The sequence below is a fragment of the Capra hircus genome, chromosome 10, assembly GCF_001704415.2.
Source record: "Capra hircus breed San Clemente chromosome 10, ASM170441v1, whole genome shotgun sequence".
NCBI classification, from domain to species: Eukaryota; Metazoa; Chordata; class Mammalia; order Artiodactyla; family Bovidae; genus Capra; species Capra hircus.
The window spans coordinates 14,245,324-14,268,597 of NC_030817.1; the positions used below are offsets into that span (position 1 = coordinate 14,245,324).

A 23,274-nucleotide genomic window follows, 5' to 3' on the forward strand; every position below is an offset into this window, starting at 1 on the left:
GACCCCGGAAGAGCCTGCCTAATCTGGAGCACGGAAATCAGCTTCCGGGTCAGGGGCGGCTTGACAGCGAGATGGGGAAGATGGCGGCGGCAGTGGGCTCCGTGGCGACGCTGGCGGTGGAACCTGGGGAGGACGCGTTTCGGAAGCTTTTCCGCTTTTACCGGCAGAGCCGCCCCGGAACCGCAGACCTGGAAGGGGTCATCGACTTCTCGGTGTCCCACGCAGCCCGCGGTACGGGACCTGGTGCCCCCAAGGTACGGAGAGTGGAGCGGCGCGCTCGGAAGCGATGGTCTCGATGGGCTCAGCAGTTGTGGCTCAGGGACTTAGTTACCTCGTGACATGTGGAATCTTCCCGGACCAGCAATTGAACCTATGTCTCCTGCATTGGCAGGCGGACTCTTTAACAACTGGACCACTAGGGAAGTCTCTTAAGATATTCTTAAATGCCAGGAAACCTTCATAGGTCCCTTAAGTTTAATTTATAAGTAATTAACAAAGGTAAAAAGTTACGAGTTTTGGTTAGAAGTTCCATCTAAAAGAGAGCAACTATGGTGCTTTTAGTAAACAAAATTCCTAGTGTTTTATTGAAAGATTTTTTTTTCTGATTAGGGCACTGCAGCCTGGTATTCCTCAAAGCCCTGTTTAAACGCCGTGTTCAAGTTCCTCAGAAGCATTATTGTTGGTCCTAACCAAAGGTAGTCTATATACCAAACACCTTTGATAATTCAGAATCATAAAAAATCACAGTGGTGTGGTATCGTAGGAGAAGATCGTGTTAAAGGCCAAAATAGGTCAGCTCCTCATAACAACTTCAAGTTTGTTAGTACATAGATGAGGAAACTGAGGATCTAAGATGTTAAGTAACTTATCTAAGACTTAAATCAAGTAAATGGTGGAACTGAGTTTGTTGTTGTTGTTCAGTCGCCAAGTCGTGTCCAACTCTTTGCAGCCACATGGTCTGCAGCATGCCAGGCTCCTCTGTCCTCCACCATCTAGAGTTTGCTCAAATTCTTGTCCATTGAGTCAGTGATGCGACTAACCATCTCATCCTCTGCTGCCCCCTTTGAGTCGGCTCTTGGCATCAGGCGGCCAAAGTATTGGAGCTTCAGCTTCAGCATCATTGCTTCCAGTGAAGATTCAGGCTTGACTCAGGACTCCAAACTTAGGACTCCTATCTGCCCCACATCAGAAATGCCTTTAGGGGTTTGAGATTCTCACAGTTAACCTGTGAAATAGCTTTAGCCTGCTGACCTCTGTTTGCTTCCTGCCAGGTGGTCAAATCCCAGCTAAATCTGTGCTCAGTCAGTGACCATGATGCACTCAGGGCAGGACTTCAGCCGGTCAGCAAGTGGCAAGCCCACGGACTCCAAGGCTATCCTGGTGAGTTCAGTTGAGCTCAGAAGGCAAAAATTACTCAATCAAAATCTGTCTAGTTTTGGAGGAGTAAATAAACAAAGAAGAAAATTAAATGTACAAATGTTCTGCTCCCAAACCCCTCCTGAATTCTTCCTTGTCCAAGATGTCCATTTATTTGGCATCTCCATAGGCTAGAATAGAAGTCAGTAATGCCTGCCTTATAGTGCAGGAAGTGACAAACCAGGTGCAAATCAAAGATGAGAACAGTGACTCTGGGCTCCCTGCCACAGCTCTGAACAGAAGGAGCACTTTGAATTGATAGAGTAACTCATCGTGTTCACTCCAGTCACAAAATCCCTACATTCACAAATGATGTAACAACTTAAAAGCTGTTGCTATTATCAAGACTGAATTTTTGAATAGAAAACTACAGTTCATGAAATCAAAAGTCCTATAAGGCGAAATAATCTAGATTTTTGAATTTCAGTGATGTCAGGTAGAGAAATTAAGATAATAATGAAAAGTGGGTAACGTTATTAACTTTTTTCCTAGGCTCATGGGGCCATTGTTGACTAATTATCATGAACCATTTAGAAAATATATAATGCCTTATTTGGCCAGATGATCTTATATCTCCATTCTGTACCTCGAAGACATAAAGTTAACATTGCACTTGTGATTTCAAATGCAGGTCAAAAGCAAGAGAAATTCCTTTAAAAATTTAGTTTTTGTTGTTCCAAGAGCCAGGTCTGTGTTACAGCTATTAATACATTATGACCACTGAAGGGTATATGTTGCTATCGTTGGAAGAGGTAACAACTTTCACGCTTCCATAAAAGGGCACATGCACTTTTGTGTCTGAAGTCACAAAGGAAACAGCTGAGTGGAGACTTCTACATACGAAAGCATTGCTTGTCTCGCATCTGGATAAACGAGCATTTGTCACCAGAGTGTTTTCTGCTGCTTTTATTCCTGGAGGGGCCCTTTACCTTTCAGGCCTCTCTCCTGTGTTCATGGCCATGTTTAGCGGATTGCTCAGACTGAAAGTTACCAGCCCCAGTTTGGTTTTCTGCTGTGCATGTTGGAATATAGGCATACCCCATTTTATTGTGCTTCACGGATAGTTTTACATTTTTACAAACTGAAGTTTTGTGGCAACCCCGGATTAAGCAAGTCTTTGGGCACCATTTTTCCAACAACATTTGCTCACTTTGTGTTTCTGTCGCGTTTTGGTGATTCTCATAATATTTCAGACCCTCCACCAGCAAAAAGGTTACAGCTCACTAAAGGCTCGGATGATGGTTAGTGTTTTTCAGCATTGTTTTATATAATTCAAATAAATTTTTAATTAAAGTGTGTTCTTTGGTTTTTAGACACAATGCTATTGCATAAATAGAACACAGTATAGTGTAAATTTTATTTGCACTGGGAAACAAAAAAATCTTGTGACTTGCAATAACTCGCTTTATTGCAGTGGTTTAAAAGTCAAAGTATCTGTGAGGTATGCCTCTACTTGGTATTTGAAGTTTTCTAGGATTTCACACTTAAGCCACATCATTTGAGTTGGTACCTCATTATGTCCTTAGAGACTTTATTCTGTCTTTCCTGCCATTATATAAGCTGCATTTAATAGAAGTACAGTGTCCAAAACATGGGAAACGAGTCTCACCTTACTCTGACTTGATCAGAAGGATCATGTTTACTTCAGGATGCTGCATATTCTAAAGGAACCTGAGTAAACCACAAGCTGTCCTTACAAAAGGGAGCAGGAAGGTGATGGGTCTGAAGACCAGAGACTGAGCCTTGGGTAGGGTCGACTTGAGGGGACCATGATAACAGCAAACATCATCCTGCATAGAAACGGGTGGAGAGCAGTGCATACTGGGGATTAGGATCTGACACCAGACTGTGGGTTCATGTCCTGGCTCCACCGCTTCGTACTGTGTGATCTTGAGCAAGTTTCTTAATCTCTCTTGGCCTCAGTTTCTTCATATGTAAAATGTATCTAAAGATAGTCCCCACTTTATAAGGATAGGATTCAATGTGAGCGTCCATGTAAAGTAGTTAGGTCCTTTTCTGGCACATAGTTAATGCTCAGTAAATGTTAGCTACGTAGTTAGAGGCGTTTATCAAGAAGAACTGAAAACTGATTTGGGGTTGCTGTGTGTGTCAGGACCTAAGACCAATGCATGAAAAAATAAAATTAGGCAAATTTTAATTCCATAAAAGGAAGACAGCAGTTGTCTGGAACCAACTGCCTATAAAAGTATTCAATTTCCTGTCACTGTTCAAACCTTAATTAGATCGGAAGTATTCTTCATTTAATGTGATATTTTTGGGAGTATTATAATATTCTTATTTTGTAAAGTAGTGGTGATAACAGTCATTTATTGGAAAATTTTCTCATATCTTTTTTTCCCCAAAAAATATCAACAGTTCTATCTTTCTTAAGTTATTTGGAGAATTTGACTTACATGTGAAATGCAAAAGTGACCTCCGCACTTCTAAGTGAGTGTTTATTCCTGTCCTGAATTTTAGAGGAAGAGGGGTCCCTTCTGTTCAAAACCACTCTCTTCACCTTCTGATCCTGCCTTTTACCCCTTCCAGCTTTCGAGACCTCCCTGTGTTCCTTTTCCCTCTCCTATGTTCAGCCAGTTCCTTTCTGCTGCCTCTTGCTCATCATCTGTGAGCATGCTTAGGTCTTTCCAGTCTCTCCCCTTATTCTTCAATGGCTCCTTCTCAGCCTTTGTTTCCCTTCATAGCCAGACTTCCAAAAGGCATTATCTGTATAACTATCTCTCCTCCTCTATCCAAGTGCTTCTTAGGACAGAGTTTTTCATCTGTCTCTAATTCTTAAGAAAGTCCATACAGTGTATGTTTGTTAAATGTTGATGAGTGAATCGTTAACTATGCATATGATTCCAGTTAGCATTGTTACTCCTTTTTTACAGAGGAGAGATGGCTAGGTATTTGCATACTGGACAGATGTCCATACCGTCTTTCTTCCGTGTTACAGTAGTCAAAATTCAAAAGAAGCAGAAATCACAACAGTTGTTTTAACTGAGATAATTTAATATTTAAAAAATAATAATTAGCCAGATATTAGAAAAGGCAAAAAGGCAGCACTGAGATGTCAGAGTAGCTACGGGAAGCAGCCGCCACCTCTGTGAACGGTACTTGGTGAAATTTGAAGGGTGACTTGGCAGTTTTAGTTCTGGAGTTTGCTTCGGGGTAACACAATTAATAATTGTGTAGTATTTGTTTCTCTTGAGAATAACCCAAAAAGCCAGAGATAATTGCATAGTGATAGATGTCTGGTGACCATCATTACAACAGCTTTTTATTAACTTGAAGAAACGCACCTTCCTCTAAAACTGCAGTGCAGGAATGAAAACTTATGTTTATGTGTGGAAGCATTAGCGAAAGGAGGTGTGGAGTAAATAATAAAGTAGGGGATATAAGGATGTCAACAAAAATAAATGATCTGATTAACTGATGGAGAATTTCCTCCTCTTCTTTTTCTCTCGTTCATCTCTGTATAGGATTTATTTTTATCTCAAACCCCTTCCTCCCAGGTTACCAGTGGCACTGGGTAAAGCAGTGCCTTAAGTTATATTCCCGGAAACCTAATGTATGTAACCTGGACAAGCATATGACTAAAGAAGAGACCCAGGATTTGTGGGAGCAGAGCAAGGAGTTTCTAAGGTAAGTCATACCAGTCACAGTAAACCATTAGTATTCAGCTCAGGTCATCACAGGTCTTTAAAGGAACTACTCTATAGTAGTTCAATGAAAGTAACTGACCTGCTTTTTTTTTTCTCTAATGTCCACTCAAATACAGCACAGTTATATTCTTTGCCTCAGGAACATTTGGACAGACGCTTTGACAGTTATAGTAAATTGAGATCCATTTTAAAGATTAGCTTATCATAGCTTAGATAATGAGTTCATCCTCGTTAATCATTAGATAATCCATTTTTATTCAGCTTCACCCTTTTTTCTGCTTGAAGAGAGTTCCTTTGAAGCCTTATAGCATCCTGAAGAGAATAACACTAAAAGCTCTTCTGCTCTCCTGGATGAAGTCAGTATTACTGTCTGTCTAACGGTGGCCAGCTGTTCTTCATGAAAACTAGTCTTTGTACCTTAATGTTGTTTCAGCTTTCATTTATTCTACAGATATTTTTTGAGGGTCAATTGTGTGCCAGACGTGATGCTAAGCATTGGAGATACTCGGTACAAAGACAAACAAGACACTGTCTCGGCACTCAGGAGTGCGCAGTCTATGGCAGGAACCCCGTATCAACAGGAATAAGATAATAGAGCTCAGAAAGTGTTAGGATGGGTGTTTATTAGAATGCTGTGGGGAATCAGAGGAAGAACTAACTCTTCCAGGCAGGAAGAGCTGTCAGAGAAGGAAAAATGATTTTTTAATTGGGCCCATTGTCCTCTTTTTTTTCTCTATCCATTTGAAATGAATCTTCAGAAACAATTAGGTAGAGAAACCAGCGTTAACAAAGGCAGAGTAGCTTGTTCCGTGTTACAGGAGCACAGAAGTTATACATTCATGTGTTTATTCAACAAATGTCTGTTGAGTTTCTGCTGTGTCGGATTCTGTGCTTAAGTGTTAGAGATTCAAGACAGAAAAGACACAGTTCCTGCCTTCAAGGAATTGTAGGTTAGTCATGGACAGAGATCTGTGCACATGTAATTAAATACAATTCAGAAAGTACAGAAAGTGTTAGAATGGGTGTTTATGAAAATGCTGTGGGGAATCAGAGGAAGAAATAATTCTTCCGGGCAGGAAAGAGGTGTAAGAGTTTGTAAGATAATGAGTATGGTCAAGTAAGTGGCTAGATGGAAGGTGAATGATGGAAGATGCTTCTCAGAAGTCCTGAATAAGATTGACAAGAGATGACACTAGAAAGGTTGGTTAGGGCCAAGGATAGTGACATAAAGCATTGGTTCGAGAGTCTGATTGCCTGGGTTCCAATCCTGGCTCTGCCAGTTACTGGCTTTGTTGACTTTTAGCAGTTTAACCTTTCTATGCCTCATAGTAGTAGTATTTTCCTCATGTAATAGTGTTAGGATTAAACAAGATAATATGTGAGAATTCCTTAGAACAGCCTGTTAAAATCTTTGTATCAGTTTTGTGTGTGTTGTTTGGACTTAATTTTCAGGAACTATGTCATATTAATTGTTTAATGATACAGTTTTCAGAAACTATGTCATGTTAATTCTAACAGGGAAATAGATGATTTTCTTAAGCTGAAAGGAAAATAACAATAAAGTGCATTGGTTTTCCTTTAAAAATCCTCTTGGTCTGTAGGTTATGTTACAAGCAAAAGCAGTGAGGAAAATCCTGTTATTAAATATGTCTTCTGTAGAATTGAGAGCAAGTAAGGAGAAGGCAATGGCACCCCACTCCAGCACTCTTGCCTGGAAAATCCCATGAACGGAGGAGCCTGGAAGGCTGCAGGCCATGGGGTCGCAAAGAGTTGGACACGACTGAGCGACTTCACTTTCACTTTCATGCATTGGAGAAGGAAATGGCCACCCACTCCAGTGTTCTTGCCTGGAGAATCCCAGGGATGGCAGAGCCTGATGGGCTGCCGTCTGTGGGGTCACACAGAGTCGGACACAACTGAAGCGACTTAGCAGCAGCAGCAGCAGCAAGGGAAGATCCTGGCTGAGTGAAATTAGAGAGCTTAGAGTTTGTTTACTAAACCAGCCTCTGTTTTCAAAAAATTGATTCTTTTGCTTTGTTTTGTTTCTAACAAATGATTCTCTTGAAATGCCAGTTGTCATCTTCCAAGATAGCTCAGATGAACCTCTGTAATAAATCATCCTGTAAACAATGGTGAGATACTTTTTTTGGTCTAATAAATTAGAAAAAATACAAAATGTGATGGTTATACCTTCTGTTGTCAAGGGTTGGGAGAAATTGATATGCTCAGACATTGCTTCCAGCCCTGAAAATCAGTTAGGGCCTACTTTTCCTACTGTCCCTATAGGATAGATGTTTCAGTTTCCTCATCTGGGAAACAGGGACTGGACTGGATAAGCCATTCAGGGTGGCTGAATCATGGTGAAAGTCACCTAGACAGTACATGCTGGTTCTCCCACTTTCCCAGAGCATGTCAGAAAGGGAGAGGGTCTGTGGTTCATAAAGATTTCCCTAGAGATTTTGGTTATCTACTGTTACATTCACAGTAAGAACCACTGAATTAGAGGACCTCTAAGAATCCTTTCAATTTTAACTTTCTGGGTTCTGTGGTCGGGGCAGAAGAAACTTTTAAGTAGAAAATGAAATATTTGGAACATATAACCAAAAATAGAGGTGTTCACAAAATTCAGTTCAGTTCGGTCACTCAGTCGTGTCCAACTCTTTGCAACCCCATGAATCGCAGCACACCAGGCCTCCCTGTCCATCACCAACTCCTGGAGTTCACTCAGACTCCTGTCCATTGAGTCAGTGATGCCATCCAGCCATCTCATCCTCTGTCGTCCCCTTCTCCTGCCCCCAATCCCTCCCAGCATCAGAGTCTTTTTCCAGTGAGTCAACTCTTCGCATGAGGTGGCCAGAGTACTGGAGTTTCAGCTTTAGCATCATTCCCCCAAAGAAATCCCAGGGCTGATCTTCAGAATGGACTGGTTGGATCTCCTTGCAGTCCAAGGGACTCTCAAGAGTCTTCTCCAACACCACAGTTCAAAAGCATCAATTCTTTGGCACTCAGCCTTCTTCACAGTCCAACTCTCACATCCATACGTGACCACTGGAAAAACCATAGCCTTGACTAGACGGACCTTTGTTCGTAAAGTAATGTCTCTCTTTTGAATATGCTATCTAGGTTGGTCATAACTTTTCTTCCAAGGAGTAAGCGTCTTTTAATTTCATGGCTGCAGTCACCATCTGCAGTGATTTTGGAGCCCCCCAAAATAAAGTCTGACACTGTTTCCCCATCTATTTCCCATGAAGTGATGGGACCGGATGCCATGATCTTCGTTATCTGAATGTTGAGCTTTAAGCCAACTTTTTCACTCTCTACTTTCATCAAGAGGCTTTTTAGTTCCTCTTCACTTTCTGCCATAAGGGTGGTGTCATCTGCATATCTGAGGTTATTGATATTTCTCCCGGCAATCTTGATTCCAGCTTGTGCTTCTTCCAGCCCAGCATTTCTCATGATGTACTTTGCATAGAAGTTAAATAAGCAGGGTGACAATATACAGCCTTGACGTACTTCTTTTCCTATTTGGAACCAGTCTGTTGTTCCATGTCCGGTTCTCACTTGCTTCCTGACCTGCAAAATTAGGGCACCCCAATTTTATGTTTTGTCTAGTTTGTTGTCAGTGAATAGTGTACCTAGAGATCCTCATACAAAGAGTCCAGTAGTTGGGCGTAAGCATCTTTATTGCACCTTTGCTTGGGATGGGGGGAATGAGAAACAACCTGTCAGCAGGATTTCACATCACCTGTGTGTCTCTCTGTAAGCAGCTTTATTATAGCATGCTTTATAATGGAGGGGTGGGGATGAGACACAACCTGAGTGTCAACAGCAGATCAGATCAAACATGACAGACCCCAGTAGTAGAATCAGGCACCATCCAGCCATTGAGAAATCCCAACTCCAGCCCTCCAGCAAATACAGCAGCATCGACAGTCGTGATGAATAAAGTCATTCCTCAGTATCCCCATCACATGCACGCGGTCTAAAGCCACCATCACTTAACCGCAGTGGCCTCCTAACCCGTCGCCCTGTGTCTGCTCTTGTCTCTCTCCAGTCTGTTTTCGACATAGAGTATTGAAATCATGTCACATCTCTTATAGTTCTTACCTGCAGTACTGCAGTTCGATTCTGATACACATCATCCAGAGTCAACACAGATACCACAAGTTAAAGGCGTGGTCCTCAGCCAAAGTCCCCTCACTTCAGACACCACCTCCGAGTTTGGGAGACCCCCAGTCTGTGCACACTTCTGACCAGCTGGGTACAGATTCAGAGAAGTTCCCATGATGTCTTGGCCCCCGTGATCTCCCTTCAGTCAATAGAACAATTCACAAAACTCAAGAAAGCATTACAGTTAGGATTATAATTTTATTATAAAAAGTACAGATCAGGGCCATCCAGTGAGGAGACTACAGAGAGATGTCTGGAAGGATCCTGAACGCAGAGTGCCCGTGTCCTCTTCCCAGGGAATCAGGACATGTGGCGCTCACAGGAAGCTCCCCGGAGGCCTAGTGTTCACGGTTCTAACTGGAGTTTCGCCACTTGAGCATGATTGATTTGATCATGATTGAACTCGGTCTCCCTGCCTGATACACTTTCTAGCTTGACAGACCCACGTCCTGAGTCATCGCCTTAGCATAAACTCAGGCGTGGTCTTAGGGTCCACACTGAATAACAGATATTCCTGTCCCTTCCAGAAATTCCAAGGATTTAAAAGCTTGCTCTAAAGAACCAGGGGCAAAGACCAGTCAGATTCTTTGTGTACAATCCCATCACACTTAGAACAAAATAAACGTCTTTATCAAGGCTATAAGGCCTACATAATCTGACTCTCCCACCTTAGCTCCTGTTCTTTTCATTTATTCCCCAGGAGTCCTGGCCTTCGTTCTGTTTCTTATACACTGTAGACGTGCCCAGATTCTTTGTACAAGCTGTTCTTTTACCTAGAAAGCTCTTTCCTAGATGACCAATCAATGGATTGCTTCCTGTTGGTCTTTGTTCTGATACCATCTTGTGAGATGATTCCCTTATTTGGTTAAAAATAGCACATCACCCCCCCACCCCCATTTCCCTTCTTCTTTATCCCTTTGCCAGTGTTTTTATTCTTCAGTGCATGGTAGTTACTAAATAAATATTTGTAGAATTAATTGGTTAATGGATACTTTTTTATACATTTTGAATTTTTTGAATATATTATCTATTCAAAAATAACTTCAAACAATAGGACAAAGGGAAAATGTACATTTAAATAAAACAACTTTGCTTTATCTATTTCATAAGTTAGCTTATGCAGTGCTTTGTATCCATTTTTGTTTTCAGTGTATGTGAAGGCTTTTTTCCATTGATATTTTCAGTACGGAAACAGAATTAATCCCTTGCCCTTTCTTCTTCTTTAAGACTTTGTTTATGATGCTGTTGTAGCATGTATCATAGTGAATCCCGGCATCTGCCTCTCCTCCTCCCACTGTCTGCCCTGCCCCACCCCGCAGACCGTGGAAATTTTGTAGCCTTGGTGCCAACCACAGTTCTTTATATGTATTAGAAGGTGCTGAGTAAATATTAATTTTAAGTAAATTGTTAGCTTCTCTGCTAGTCCAGTAAAAGTATAATGCTAAACTTGAGAATGATTAAAGACTGTATATAGTATCTTTCTATCTTATTTTCATTCATTTATTAAATAATGTATATTTATGCTTTAGGAAATACTTGGTGCTAGCATAGATACGAAGATTAAAACTCAGCCCCTGCCTTTGAGGAAGAGACTATTTAAGCAGGAATTCAGGAACTTTCATATTTACAGGACTAAAACCGTATGCTTTAATAGAGGAAGTTGCAAAGTCCTGTGTGAGCACTGTAGAGGAGTGAGAGACTGAGTCCAGGATAAAGACTTCCCTGAAGACATGTTTAAACTCTGTGTGAAAAAGCAAATTAGAAAAATCAAGAGTCGAGTAGGAGAGGAGAGAGCATCTCAGAAAATTGCATGGTCAGAAACATAGCCATGAAAAATGGGAAAGTAGGGCTCCTTGTAGGAAATGTTTGGAGACAAAACAAGAAAGGTTAGGACCAGGTTATAAGGGGGTTTCCGTGCCATATAGTGTTGATGAAAAAGTAATTGATCTAAGAAAGAGATGGAAATATGTTATTTGAACCAAGCTGAGGACTATTATCTGGGGATAGCATGTGAGAAAGCTCCAAGAACTATTTAGCTGTTAGAAGTCAAGGCACAGTTGCATTAGTTTTCTGAGACAGAGAGCTGTGTATGAAATGATGGACTATTGATAGTTTACAGAGTCTGTTTCTAATCATCCCCTTATAAGATCAGAAAGGAACAGTATCTTTTAAGGAGTTATCTTACTGATGCTGGGAGAATGTTGCTCTTTGTATGAGCAGGTATTTCTGCCAATGGGGGAGGTTTGATCAATGCATAATACAGATACACAGTGCATAGTAAGGGGGAGAGAGGGAGCTTAAAGGCAAAGAAATTTTTTTTATGTTTAAATTAGTCTTGTCTTGCCATAAAATATGAATTTTTTCACAATAAGAAAATGTGGACTTTATCCTTGTGAATGGGGAATTCGAAATTAGTAATAGATTTTTCACTTCAGAGAATTTTTGTGGCAGTGCAGAAAATGGACTGCAAATTTAATCATTGCAGAAAGCACAATTAAGAATTTAGCTTACTAATGCATGCAAAAGATAATGCAGGCCTAGTAGAGACATTTTCTGTAGGACTTGGTAAGCAGAAGACTATGAACAGTGACAGAAAAGTAGTTAAGGATTAAACACAGATTTCTAAGTGGCAGGTAGATTAAGTTTGGGCAAAGTGGGGGTCATTCCAGATTTATTGAGCTATAACTGACATATAACATTGTGTTATCCAAGGTGTGCAACATAATGATCTGATACATGTATAATTTCAAATGATCATCACAGTAAACTTCATTAACATCAGTTACCTCACATCATTACAATTTCTTTTTCTTGTTTTAAAAACATTTCTATTCTCAACTACTTTCAAATATACCACACAGTATAAACTATAATCACTACGCTGTGCATTGGGCTTCCCAGGTGGCGCTAGTGGTAAAGAATCCTTGCCTGCCAGTGCAAGAGACACAAGAGACGTGGGTGTGATCCGTGAGTCAGGAAAGTCTCCTGGAGAAAAGAATGGCTACCCACTCCAGTATTCTTTTTTTTTATTTTCCCACTCCAGTATTCTTGCCTGAAAAATTCCATGGGCAGAGGAGCCGGTGGGCTACAATCCATGGGCCCGCAAGAGTCGCTATGACTGAGCACACAGGCTGTACTTTACACCTCCAGACCCTCTCTTCCAGTGACAGGTTTTTATCTTTTGACTTCCTTTACCCGTTTCATACACGCCCACCCCTGCCCCCCCACCACCTCTGGCAACCACCAGTCTGTTCTGTATCACGATTTTTTTAGATTCCACATAGAACTGTGATCATGCAGTATTTGTCTTTCTCTGACTTATTCCACTTAGCATAACGCCATCCAGCTTTATCCACGTTGTCACAAATGACAAGATTTCCCTTTTTAATGGCTGAATAATACCCTACTGTGTGTGTATCACAGTTTCTTTATCCATTCATCTGTCATTGGAAAGGCAGAAGAAAGAAAGCAACTTAGGTTGTTTCCATGTCTTGTCTACTGTAAATAATGGTGGTTATTTAATTCTGCAAAACAGTGTAGCAATTTCTCAAAAATTAAAAATAGAACTCCTGTGTGATCCAGCAATTCACCTTCTAAGTATATAGAAACAAGGAAACAGTCACTACCCCAGAAATGTATCTGCACCTCCATGTTCATTGGAACATTATATACTGAGGTTTTTAATGGAAAAAAGATGGGAGGAAGAGGAAAGTGAGCAAAGATAATCCTTAGTGTAGTTTGGGGCTTATTGTTTTTGAAATGCCTGTGGAGTATCCACATGGAGATGTCTCTGCCTTTGGAAATGGAGAACTGAGCAAAGTTCAGGAGTCAAGTGAGAGACAGAGGGATATGGAAGTTACACAGGAAGACCCTCATCATAAAGCAGTGGGAGTGATGTGGCTTTTTGTTTGTTTGGTTGTTTATGAAAAACATACAGAGAGAAGGCAGCTGGGCCTAGGAAGCATCAGGTCTGGGTGAAAAAAATTACTATTAGGAGCCAAGGTAGGAAAATGTTTCCAAAATAAGACAAGGACCAAGGCTCAGGATTTGATGATTAAATGGTATCATTGAAACTAAACTAGTTTTTGTAGAGTGTAAGCAAAAGTGAGATCTCAGTGAGAAGAGAGGGTGGGGGCAGCTGATATTGAGTCCTTTGGAATGATTTAATCACGAAGAGAAGGAGAGCTATTGAGCAGACAGAGAGAGGCAGGACTTAGGGTGTCTGAGTAAGAGGTTGGGTGAAAAGTGTTTGTTGTTGTTTTTTTCTTAAGTATGTGGAAATGTTGAACATTTTTTACAGGATCAAGAGGAAGAAACAAATAAAAAGGAAGGTTGGAAATATGAGAGGAAAGATGATAATGGAGAAAGGCCTCAGAGGCTACATCAGGGAAATGGGAGACAGTGTAGGTGAGAACTGGCCTTAATGGAAAGAAAGAAAACCACTGCTGAGACCAGGAAGGAAGGACAGAGTAAGGACTTCAAACAGTATAGAGGTGTAGGAGAGGGAAGGTGAAATCATTGACTGGATCCTTTGAGTGGGCCTCTGTATGCTCTTTGTCCTAGAAGGGAGTAGGGGCAGGACTGAGCACTTGACACAAATGGTGAAGGTTTAGAACAGAAAGTGGAAGATGAGATAACATTTACAAGATAGCCAAAGGGCGTTACCGTAGAATTGGACGTCCGTTAGCTCTGGCTCACTGAGAGATTCAGGTTAAGAGAAACAAAACTGGAAGCACTCAAATAGTGAAAAACTGGAGTTCTAGGGACCTGAGATGCAACTTTAGGTTTAATGAAAGTGAGAGACTAGGAAAGGAAGAAGGACCGAAAGCTGTGGTTGTGGAGGGAAATATTCAGAGTGGTGCAAGACACAATCCCTAAATCTTTAAAATGATTGAAGAAGCAATACCTGTAATAGGATATTGAAGGTTTTCTATCATAAGCAACTTCCAGATTTCTGTCCTAAGTGAGAACTTGGTTCACTCATGTCCCTCGAGGCAAGAAAGAAAAAACATCAGTGCTTACCCACTGCATGGAGAGTGGGCAAGCAGGACAGGAGTTCATTTCCACACAGTTTGGGTTCAGTTGAAAGCAGTGCTGTAGAACGAGATTGCTGAGAGAAATGCTGACACTTACATAAAGGTTTTCCCCTGACAGAAACTGAGCACAGTGCTGAGTGGGCATTCAGCAGAGAAGGTGCAAGCTCTGCCCATCCATCATCTGCTGGCTACTACCTGAAGGGGCAGCATGTTTCTGTTTGCAGTGAGCACCAATAATTAGGGTCATACCTGCTTGAAAACCTTCTTCTGGATAATTGGGTGAAGATTTAAAGTTAGGTTAGATGGCAACATTCCCTGTGTTCCTTCGGGTGGATAAGCAGCTCCATTGCCAGTAAGCCTTCTTGGCTTCTTTTGGACAAGTCAGGCTTAAAAAAAGAACCGCCCACCCTTCCATTCGTTAACCCCTCAGTATTTTCTGCCTGAAAAAGATCTGGGAGCATGTGAAACCTGGTTTGAGCCTTATACTATTCACAATGTTCATTTGAAGTTTTTGGAATCTTTATTACCCAGGAGGCCCATGGGGACCAGAGGAGTCCCTAGGTGCTACCAAAACAAGAAATGTCTAGCACAGGCCAGTCTTGCTCTCACATCTTGAAGGCAGTTGTTACAGCAATTGTTGCTACTTTCCTTCCAGAAATCCGATACAAAAGCAAGAATAGAAGTCAGGTTTTCAAAACAGGATATGAAATAAGGGATAGAATTTCATACCTACATTATATAAACACACATATACACATTTTCTCAAAATGGCACACTCAGAATTAATCTTTTACTAAGCAGATTTTAAGCTTTTTCTTTCCCCTTCTGTTAAAAGAACTGGAGTTAATGCCTGTGAAAGTATGGCTCTTCTCTGGCTGCTTTTGCACCCTGGACTGGTGCCCCTCTATAATATTCATATAGGACGAAACCCAAAGCCTCTTCTATAGTGATACAGTTAAGGTAGAAAGCGATGTTCTTTTTGGTTTCCTAGAAAAACAAAAATTTTTTAAGTTCATGTTACAAGCTATATCTTCATGCTTAAGACCATAAACTGTGTGTTGGTTGTAATAATGTATACCCTGTTCTTGAAGAACAGTAAGATGAAAAGCAGTTTATTGGTGTCACCTCAAATGTCTAAAACGCCATCAAATTTTCAGAGCTGCCTTGTTACCTTTATTTGTACAGATCAGTCTGGTTTGGGGTTCTTTGTCAAGAATAAAATTATCTCTTATTGAGAGAAATAAAAGGTTGTGTGTGTGTGTTTGACTAGAATAGTGTTTCTCAAAGTGTGGTCCCTGGATCAGCAGCATCAGCATGGTTTGAAGAAGCCCAGTGCCCAGATTTTTACTGGAGGATGGTACATAGGCAATCTCTGCCTGTCAGGTACCAAAATTCAGACTCCCAGAAGGAAGGCATGTGTTCAGCAGAAACTGTAATGTTCATAGAGACACCATAGGAACGGTGAGCTTGGCCAAAGGCCAACCTGATACAGTCTTTTCAGAGGATAGATGTGGGACCTGCTGGCCCTCTCTTCTTCACAATTGTGCTAAGTAAGTTAGTATTTGATCCATTTCTTTCATTTAGTTACTGGTCTTGGGACTTCCCTGGTGGCTCAGTTGGTAAAGAATACGCCTGCAGTGCTGAAGACCTGGATTTGATCCCTGGGTTGGGAAGATCCCCTGGAGGAGGGCATGGCAACCCATTCTAGTGTTCTTGCCTGGAGAATCCCCATGGACAGAGGAGCCTGGCAGGCTGCAGTCCATGAGGTCACAGAGACACAGCTGAGCGAATAAGCACACACTGGTCTTGGTGTATGTCTGTGTTACAATGTCCTTAGAATATAAACTCTTTGAGGACAGACAGCATCTACCCTGTAAGCTATCAGACCTCAAGATGAGTACCACTTACACTGTGAGCCTGCAATAAATGCTTCTGCTCACGCTCTCCCTATATTGCCTACTACATCACTTCTTGTTTAAATGCCGGCCCATTCTTCAATGCCATACTCAACTCCCCAACTTTACCATGAAGGCTTAACTGATGAGACTGTTGACTTTGAACTTTCCTTCTTCTGAGTCTGGTGGTCTTGTGCTATCCATTTTAGTGCTAGATTCTATACAACCTTAAATTTTCTCCTCATTTCTTCTTATATTTGTCTGTCATCTCCTATTAAAATATAAACTCCTTAAAGCAGTCCAATCTTTTCTGCTTTAAAGAGCAGTGGTTCTTAGACTGAAAAAAGAAGATTGATTACTGATGTAAATTATATAGGAAACTAAAATGATTAGGCCTAGCATTCTTGTATTTTTAGATATTTAGAGGTAAATCAAACAAGCAGGCTTCTTTAGAAAAAGAGTAGTTAAGAAATTCCCTGATGATGCAGTGGTTAGGACTCCATGCTTCCCCTGCTGAGGGCCCAGGTTCAGTCCCTGGTCAGGGAACTAACATGCTGCAAGCAATGCTGCGTGGCTTAAAAAAAAAGGGTAGCTAACCCCATAGATTCGATCAGACGAGATTATGGTTACAGAAAGGACACCTCCATTGTATAGAAACCTCTTGTGGTTTAAATAAGGTGATGTTAGAAACCAAATCATTTAAAATGGCCATTAATTGTTAGCTAAGCCTCAGGTTTTAAGTTGTTTTGTGGGGTTAAAGAAGGTATGTTAAACCAGTAATTTTTGATTGTATACTATATTTTGCCAAAATTTTTCCCCTAAAACTGCAGTTCTGGGAAGCCACCATCATTCTAGATGTAATGATAGCTGTAATTAATCATGTCCTGCTTTCAGCCTACTAAATTGTAAATGTTCCATTAGCCAAATTTTCAATTATCCGTAGGACTCTTTTTGTCCCATTTCCCGTGGACAGGTAAAGACATTTCTGTTGTCATTTTATCATTATTGATATTCTGGAGACTCGCCCTTTAAAATTGATCCCATTCAGCAGAGGATTTAGAACCAAGGATTAGAAATTAGAAATGCTAGCATATTTTTGGTAGTATTATATTCTTGGTCAACTCATTTATCTGTTCTAATTTCCCCTGAGGAGATCTTGGCTAACTGCTTATATAGATACCAAATTTAGACTCCAGGATCCATGCAACATGCTATTGCTGCCATTTGCAATGAATAAAGCATCTTTTGCCTCCAATTTTGCAGGTGTAAAGAAGTGAATAAACGGAGACCCCGAAGTTTGCTAGAGAAACTACGCTGGGTGACCCTTGGCTACCATTATAACTGGGACAGTAAGGTATTCAGATTTTCTTGCTAATTCCATTGATTTTCATTTTTTATGCTTCTTGGGCCCACATAGTTTGACTTCTTTCTGGCCAAGCTTAAAGTATCAGATTATCCATTTGTGGGAGGGTTTCTTTAATATATTCCCTCCTTTAAAATCCTTTTGATACAGAATCTGAAGAAGAATAAATAATTTATCAAGAGAAAAGTACTTTTTCTTGTGCTCTCAGATTATATTATTTCATCAGAACCCATTGATGCTTTCTCTGGGGAGGTTTCAGGGATATAGATTTTTCTTTCCTGTATTCATAAGGAGTTTTCAATTATAATCTTTAGTTCCATTGTTATTTAGTGTTTGTTGATTATTTATTTTCTACATAATGTGTGCCTGGGGTGAAAGAAGCTCCATGTACTTACAGTGTTCTCTCCCATCAACTCACAAAGAACTTTCAAGATCTAGATTCCTTTGACTGTTACATAAGGTCTGTGCAGGGGAGAGATGGGAAAGAATGTCTACAGTTAAAGTTCCATGTTTTCTTTCTTTCCTGACCTGTGCGCTTCAGAAAATGCCTCCTTTATCACTGACATCTCAGTGCCACTTCTCTCAGGTGTTTGCCACCAAAAGGACTTAACTCTGAGGATAAACTGAATCAAATTGGCATGAACCATCTTCCTACTGACCAGTTACTTTTTAAAAGCTCTATAGTTTCAGTCAATCCAGCTATTAATAAATGTATTAACTACTCAGAATAGTAATAAATGTTGCTCAGAACTATTCATGACATAAGCCTTGTTTTCAGTGATACAGCTTTAATGGAAAACCAGACATCTGGATTTGGGGAAATGGCCATGTGGTTTTCTTCTGGTTAGACAGCCTGGATTTGAATCCTGCCTTCAATATGGCTAGTGTCTAACCTCACAAGACGATTGTGAGGATTAAATGATTAATGCCTTTATAGTGCTTACACTAGTGTCTGACTGTTCTAAACAGTTAAATTAATTAACACAATGAATGTTAGCTTATTGGTTTTTAAGGTGCTAGTTTTATTGTAGATACTGTTATTTCCCAAGGACCTCAAAGTTAGCCTCACTTACTAAGAAAAGCATGGTGTGAAAAGAGTCAAAACACACTGAATGGTTCATCAGAGAAAAGTGGAGGAGAGTTAAGAAGCAAGAGCAGTGCACAGGGAATTCGGTCGGGATAAAAGCCTAAAGGCTGACTGTTCGGTTACAGCAGAGGCGATCCAGTGCTGTCAGTCGTTGGTCTCTGTGAAGGACTGCAAAATGGTAGAGAAAACCTTCTCTAACTAAACTCATAATTTTGAGAAATTAAATAGGAGCTCTTATTTGTGGTACAGGAAAAAAGAGAAGAAAAAAGTAAAACAGATTCCAACTGAAGAGGTTTGGCCATCCATCAGAGACTTTTCAGAAAAGTCTGATTTTTCTAATCAGATCTGAGGTTGATTGAATAACAGGAGGACTGAGAGAGGAGCATCAGACCAAGGAAGAGTGTCGGATGCTGCTGGCTTACGTAGTCCTCAGACTCGGCTGCTGCCTTGTTCTCAGAAATCATGTGTGTTTTGTATGGAGTGTTCTGGCCTTTAAGAGTTGTGACCCTTAGGTACAAAAAATAGAGGCAGTTCAGGAAGATAAGTGCTGAAAATTACTTCCATTTTAAGGTCCTGACTTGACCACAGTGTAAATAAGTAAGTAAAGTCACTCAGTCGTGTCCAACTTTTTGTGACCCCGTGGACTGCAGCCCACCAGGCTCCTTAGTCCATGGGATTCTCCAGGCAAGAGTACTGGAGTGGGTTGCCATTTCCTTCTCCAGGGGATCTTCCCGACCCAGGGATCGAACCTGGGTCTCCTGCATTGGAGGCAGACGCTTTAACCTCTGAGCCACCAGGGAAGCACTGACCACAGTGTAAGTCAGTTTAAATGTTTTGAGTGTGTCAGCCCATCAGATTGACCAATGAAATCACAGGAAGCTATGTTGTAGACTAGTTCTTAGTTGATACACTTTCTGCCTTCTGTCCCAGGATCCCAACCAGGATACATTATATTTAGTTGGCATGTTTCCATAGGCACCTCTTGGCAGTGACAGAGTTCTGAGTTACCTTTTTACCCTAAGAGAACTCTCATGTTTGGGATTAGAGTGGGCTTCCCTGGTAGCTCAGCTGATAAGGAATCCGCCTGCAATACAGGAGACTCCAGTTCGATTCCTGGGTTGGGAACATCTGCAGGAGAAGGGATAGCCTACCCACTCCAGTATTCTTGTGCTTCCCTTGTGGTTCAGCTGGTAAAGAATCCACCTGCAATGTGGGAGACCTGGGATCAATCCCTAGTTTGGGAAGATCCCCTGGAGAAGGGATAGGCTACCCACTCCAGTATTCTTGGGCTTCCCTGGTGGCTCAACTGGTAAAGAATCTGCCTGCAATGCGGGGGACCTGGGTTTGATCCCTCAGTTGGGAAGATCCCCTGGAGAAGGAAAAGGCTACCCACTCCAGTACTGTGTCCAGGGACTGTATAATCTGTGGGGTTGCAGAGTCAGACATGACTGAGCAGCTCTCAGAGAGAGGTGTGATTGCTCTGTACAGTGGACCCCATGCAGGGTGAATTTGCCAGGTCTGTCATTGCGTAGCGCAGTGCCTACTATATCGTAGGTGCTCGGTGTTTTGAATTGGCTGCGTATCGGATTGCTGGATGCCTCAAAAATGTGGCTATTAAGAAGACAAACTTCTACTTTTGTGTATAAAAAGCTTTATGTATAAAAGAAATAGGCTACAAGGATATATTGTGCAACACAGGGAATACAGCCAACACTTCATAATAACTACAAATGGAGTATAATCTGTAAAAGTTTTGAATCACTGTGTTGTATATCTGAAACTAATACAATGTTGTAAATCAACTATACTTCAATAAAAAACTTTTAAGGGCTGTATTAATATTACATGTAGTAGGGAGCAGACTTATGATTGCTGAGGGGGAGGGGTGGGGAAGGAGGGAATGGGAGTTTGGGGGTAGCGGGTGCAAGCTCTTGTATATAGAATGGATAAACCAACAACAAGGTCCTGGACAGCACAGGGCGCTATATTCAGTATCTTGTGATAAACCGCAATGAAAAAGAATGTCAGAAAGAAGTACACATGGGTATAGCTGAATCACTTTGCTGTACAGCAGAGACTGACACAGCATTGTGAATCAGTCAGTCAATATACTGCGTGTAAATTAGATGATTTTAATCTAATGCCACAGTTTCCTCTTTTCCTGAGATCATTGTTTATTTTTCTTATTTTCCCTGCTTTTATCAAAGAGATACTCAGCAGATCATTATACACCTTTCCCTTCTGACCTGGCTTTCCTCTCAGAGCAAGTAGCTGCTGCCTGTGGATTTCAGGGTTTCCAAGCTGAAGCAGGTATCCTGAATTACTACCGATTAGACTCCACACTGGGGATCCATGTAGACAGATCTGAACTAGATCACTCCAGACCCCTGCTGTCATTCAGGTGAGTTGGGTCTAGGGATTTTGAATTACTTTTTGTCATTTCATTCCTTCTTTATAAAGCATTTTTAAGCTTAAATAAATAAAAATGTTAAATATTTTAAATGGGTGAACTCGATATCACTTCTGGGCATCTTAGCAATGTACCGTAAGTAAAATTAACATCGACCTTTTGGGTAATGACCAAGTTAAAATTAATATTTCTGTTTAAGATGCATGGATTCTGTCTTTTGTAATGAGAGGTATTGTGAGTGTCTGTGGAATAGATGAGTGGTAAAGGCCATAAGGCCAAGGGAGCGATCTTTCTGAAATAGAGAAGAAAGCACAGAAGCCCGAGTAGTTTACTCTGCTTGTCTCCCTGAATGTAAGTTTATATTTTTGCAGAGTGCTGCACCTGTATCTCCAGAGGAAAGTGCCTGAACAGAACCTTCTTAACTGCCTTATCTTTAAAATGAACAGAAATGATAAATATCTAGTAAAGAACCCAAATAAATTTTTATTTGCTTGTTTAATTGCTTCAAACTCTATTTTACAGCAGTTCTGTGGTCTCTAATAGATTTAAGTAGCAGACCATGGACTAGTCACTCACAAACACAAACCAGAGAAGAAAGATCTTAGCACACTTTAAAAAGGAGGATTGGGGCTTCCCTGGCAGTCCACTGGTTAGGACCTGGTGCTTTCATTGCCATGGGCCTAATCTCGATCCCTGATTGGGGAATTAAGACCCCATGAGCCACACAGCACACACACACACCCCATCCCCACAGGAGTATTTGGAAGCAATAAGTATCAAGCTGAAATTAGAAAACTAGTGCAGTTGGCAGTTAACTTTCCCAACCGTGGCTAATAACAGAAACTTACTATTGTGTGTTGTTTTACTTTTTCATAGCTTTGGACAGTCTGCCATCTTTCTCCTGGGTGGCCTCAAAAGAGACGAAGCCCCCACCCCCATGTTTATGCACAGTGGCGACATCATGGTAATGTCAGGTTTCAGCCGCCTGTTGAACCATGCAGTCCCGAGGGTCCTTCCCAGTCCAGAAGGGGAAAGCCTGCCTGGCTGCCTCAGGACGCCTCCCCCAGCTGACCTCCCCAGAGACTCGGTGGTGGAGCCCTGTTCTGGGGAGGACTGGCAGGTGTGCGCCAGCTACTTGAAAACTGCTCGTGTTAACATGACTGTCCGGCAGGTGCTGGCCGTGGGTCAGGACTTCCCTGTGGAGCCCATGGAGGAGAATAAAAGAAACATCACCACAGAAGGTTCCTGCCATCTGGATGATGACAGTAGCCAAGTCAAACGAGCGAGGCTAAACCCTGACTGCTGAGACTCGGAGAGCCCATTCTTGTGCTCCGGCAGGTTCTACAGGAAATGGCTGTGCTGTTTTTATTGCTATCGACGTTAGCACCAAGACAGGCCAGAAACAGAGTCAGGGAAAAACTCATCATTGATCACACTGTTGCCTTAGAACTCATCCTGAAGAGGAAACTGATTAGCCACTTTGTTCAGAGAAGTGTTTGACATTGTCCAGTCCTGGTTAGGTTTTGGCAGTAATGTACGGAGAAATCCAAGAAGGTATGACCTTCCACAAGCACCTTCTCAGTCTTGCCATCACCTTTGAGCGAGATAGAAGTGCATTTCCATGTCTCTGGAATCTTTAAATACCTCAAGTTTTGTTGATGGGAAACATTCTCCTTCCACCACCCTGTCTAGGGATTTGTGGTAAAATTGTGGTTCCATGAACCGACCATTAGTCTTACCTTAATTCTTCCAATCAATGTTGAATTCTTTGGACTCCTCTGGTCTTCACAGAAGAATCCTGTACACATAACTGGAAATCACATCTCCTAGGAAAGAGATTAATCCCAGCTATGTCTCTTGCCTAAAAGGTAAACACACATAAACCCAAGGAAAGAGGAACAGTAGTTTCTCCCCACGTCTTTTGGGTCTGTAAACACTTCTATTGGCTTTTAAATGCAATTTTAATTGTTGGACTAAAAAAATCCTAAGGGTATTTTGTAACTGTTTTCTCTATGAATAAACTTACTCAATTTTAAATTAAAGATCTGTATCTGTGTTTGAGGGTGAATGTATCTGGGATTAGTTTTTTCCTATTTTCAGTTGCTGTATTGTTCATGCTATTGAAGCCCTGTAGCTGTTTCTGCCCTTAGTGTTCTTTGTAGCTGTCTCACAGGAGAGAATATTCCTTGACATTCTAGTCACTTTTGTTGTTGTTGTTGGATTATAGACAGC

The 23,274-nt window shown here is 41.3% G+C and overlaps 1 protein-coding gene and 1 non-coding gene across 3 annotated transcripts; one reads left to right on the forward strand and one right to left on the reverse strand.

The window, feature by feature from the left end:
• ALKBH1 (alkB homolog 1, histone H2A dioxygenase) lies at positions 6-23,084 on the forward strand. 2 transcript variants are annotated; one of them, XM_005686170.3, is made up of 6 exons: positions 6-254; positions 1,272-1,380; positions 4,932-5,061; positions 17,446-17,536; positions 20,840-21,033; positions 21,919-23,084. In XM_005686170.3, exons 1-6 carry the CDS (start codon positions 72-74, stop codon positions 22,346-22,348), a joined length of 1,137 nt encoding a protein of 378 aa, XP_005686227.1. In that variant the 5' UTR covers positions 6-71; the 3' UTR covers positions 22,349-23,084. The 2 variants fall into 2 exon arrangements, with proteins under 2 accessions (XP_005686227.1, XP_005686226.1); XM_005686169.3 differs by having other exon boundaries at positions 7-254; positions 4,899-5,061.
• TRNAW-CCA lies at positions 19,361-19,432 on the reverse strand. The gene has a single exon. It is a non-coding gene; the product is annotated as a tRNA-Trp (tRNA).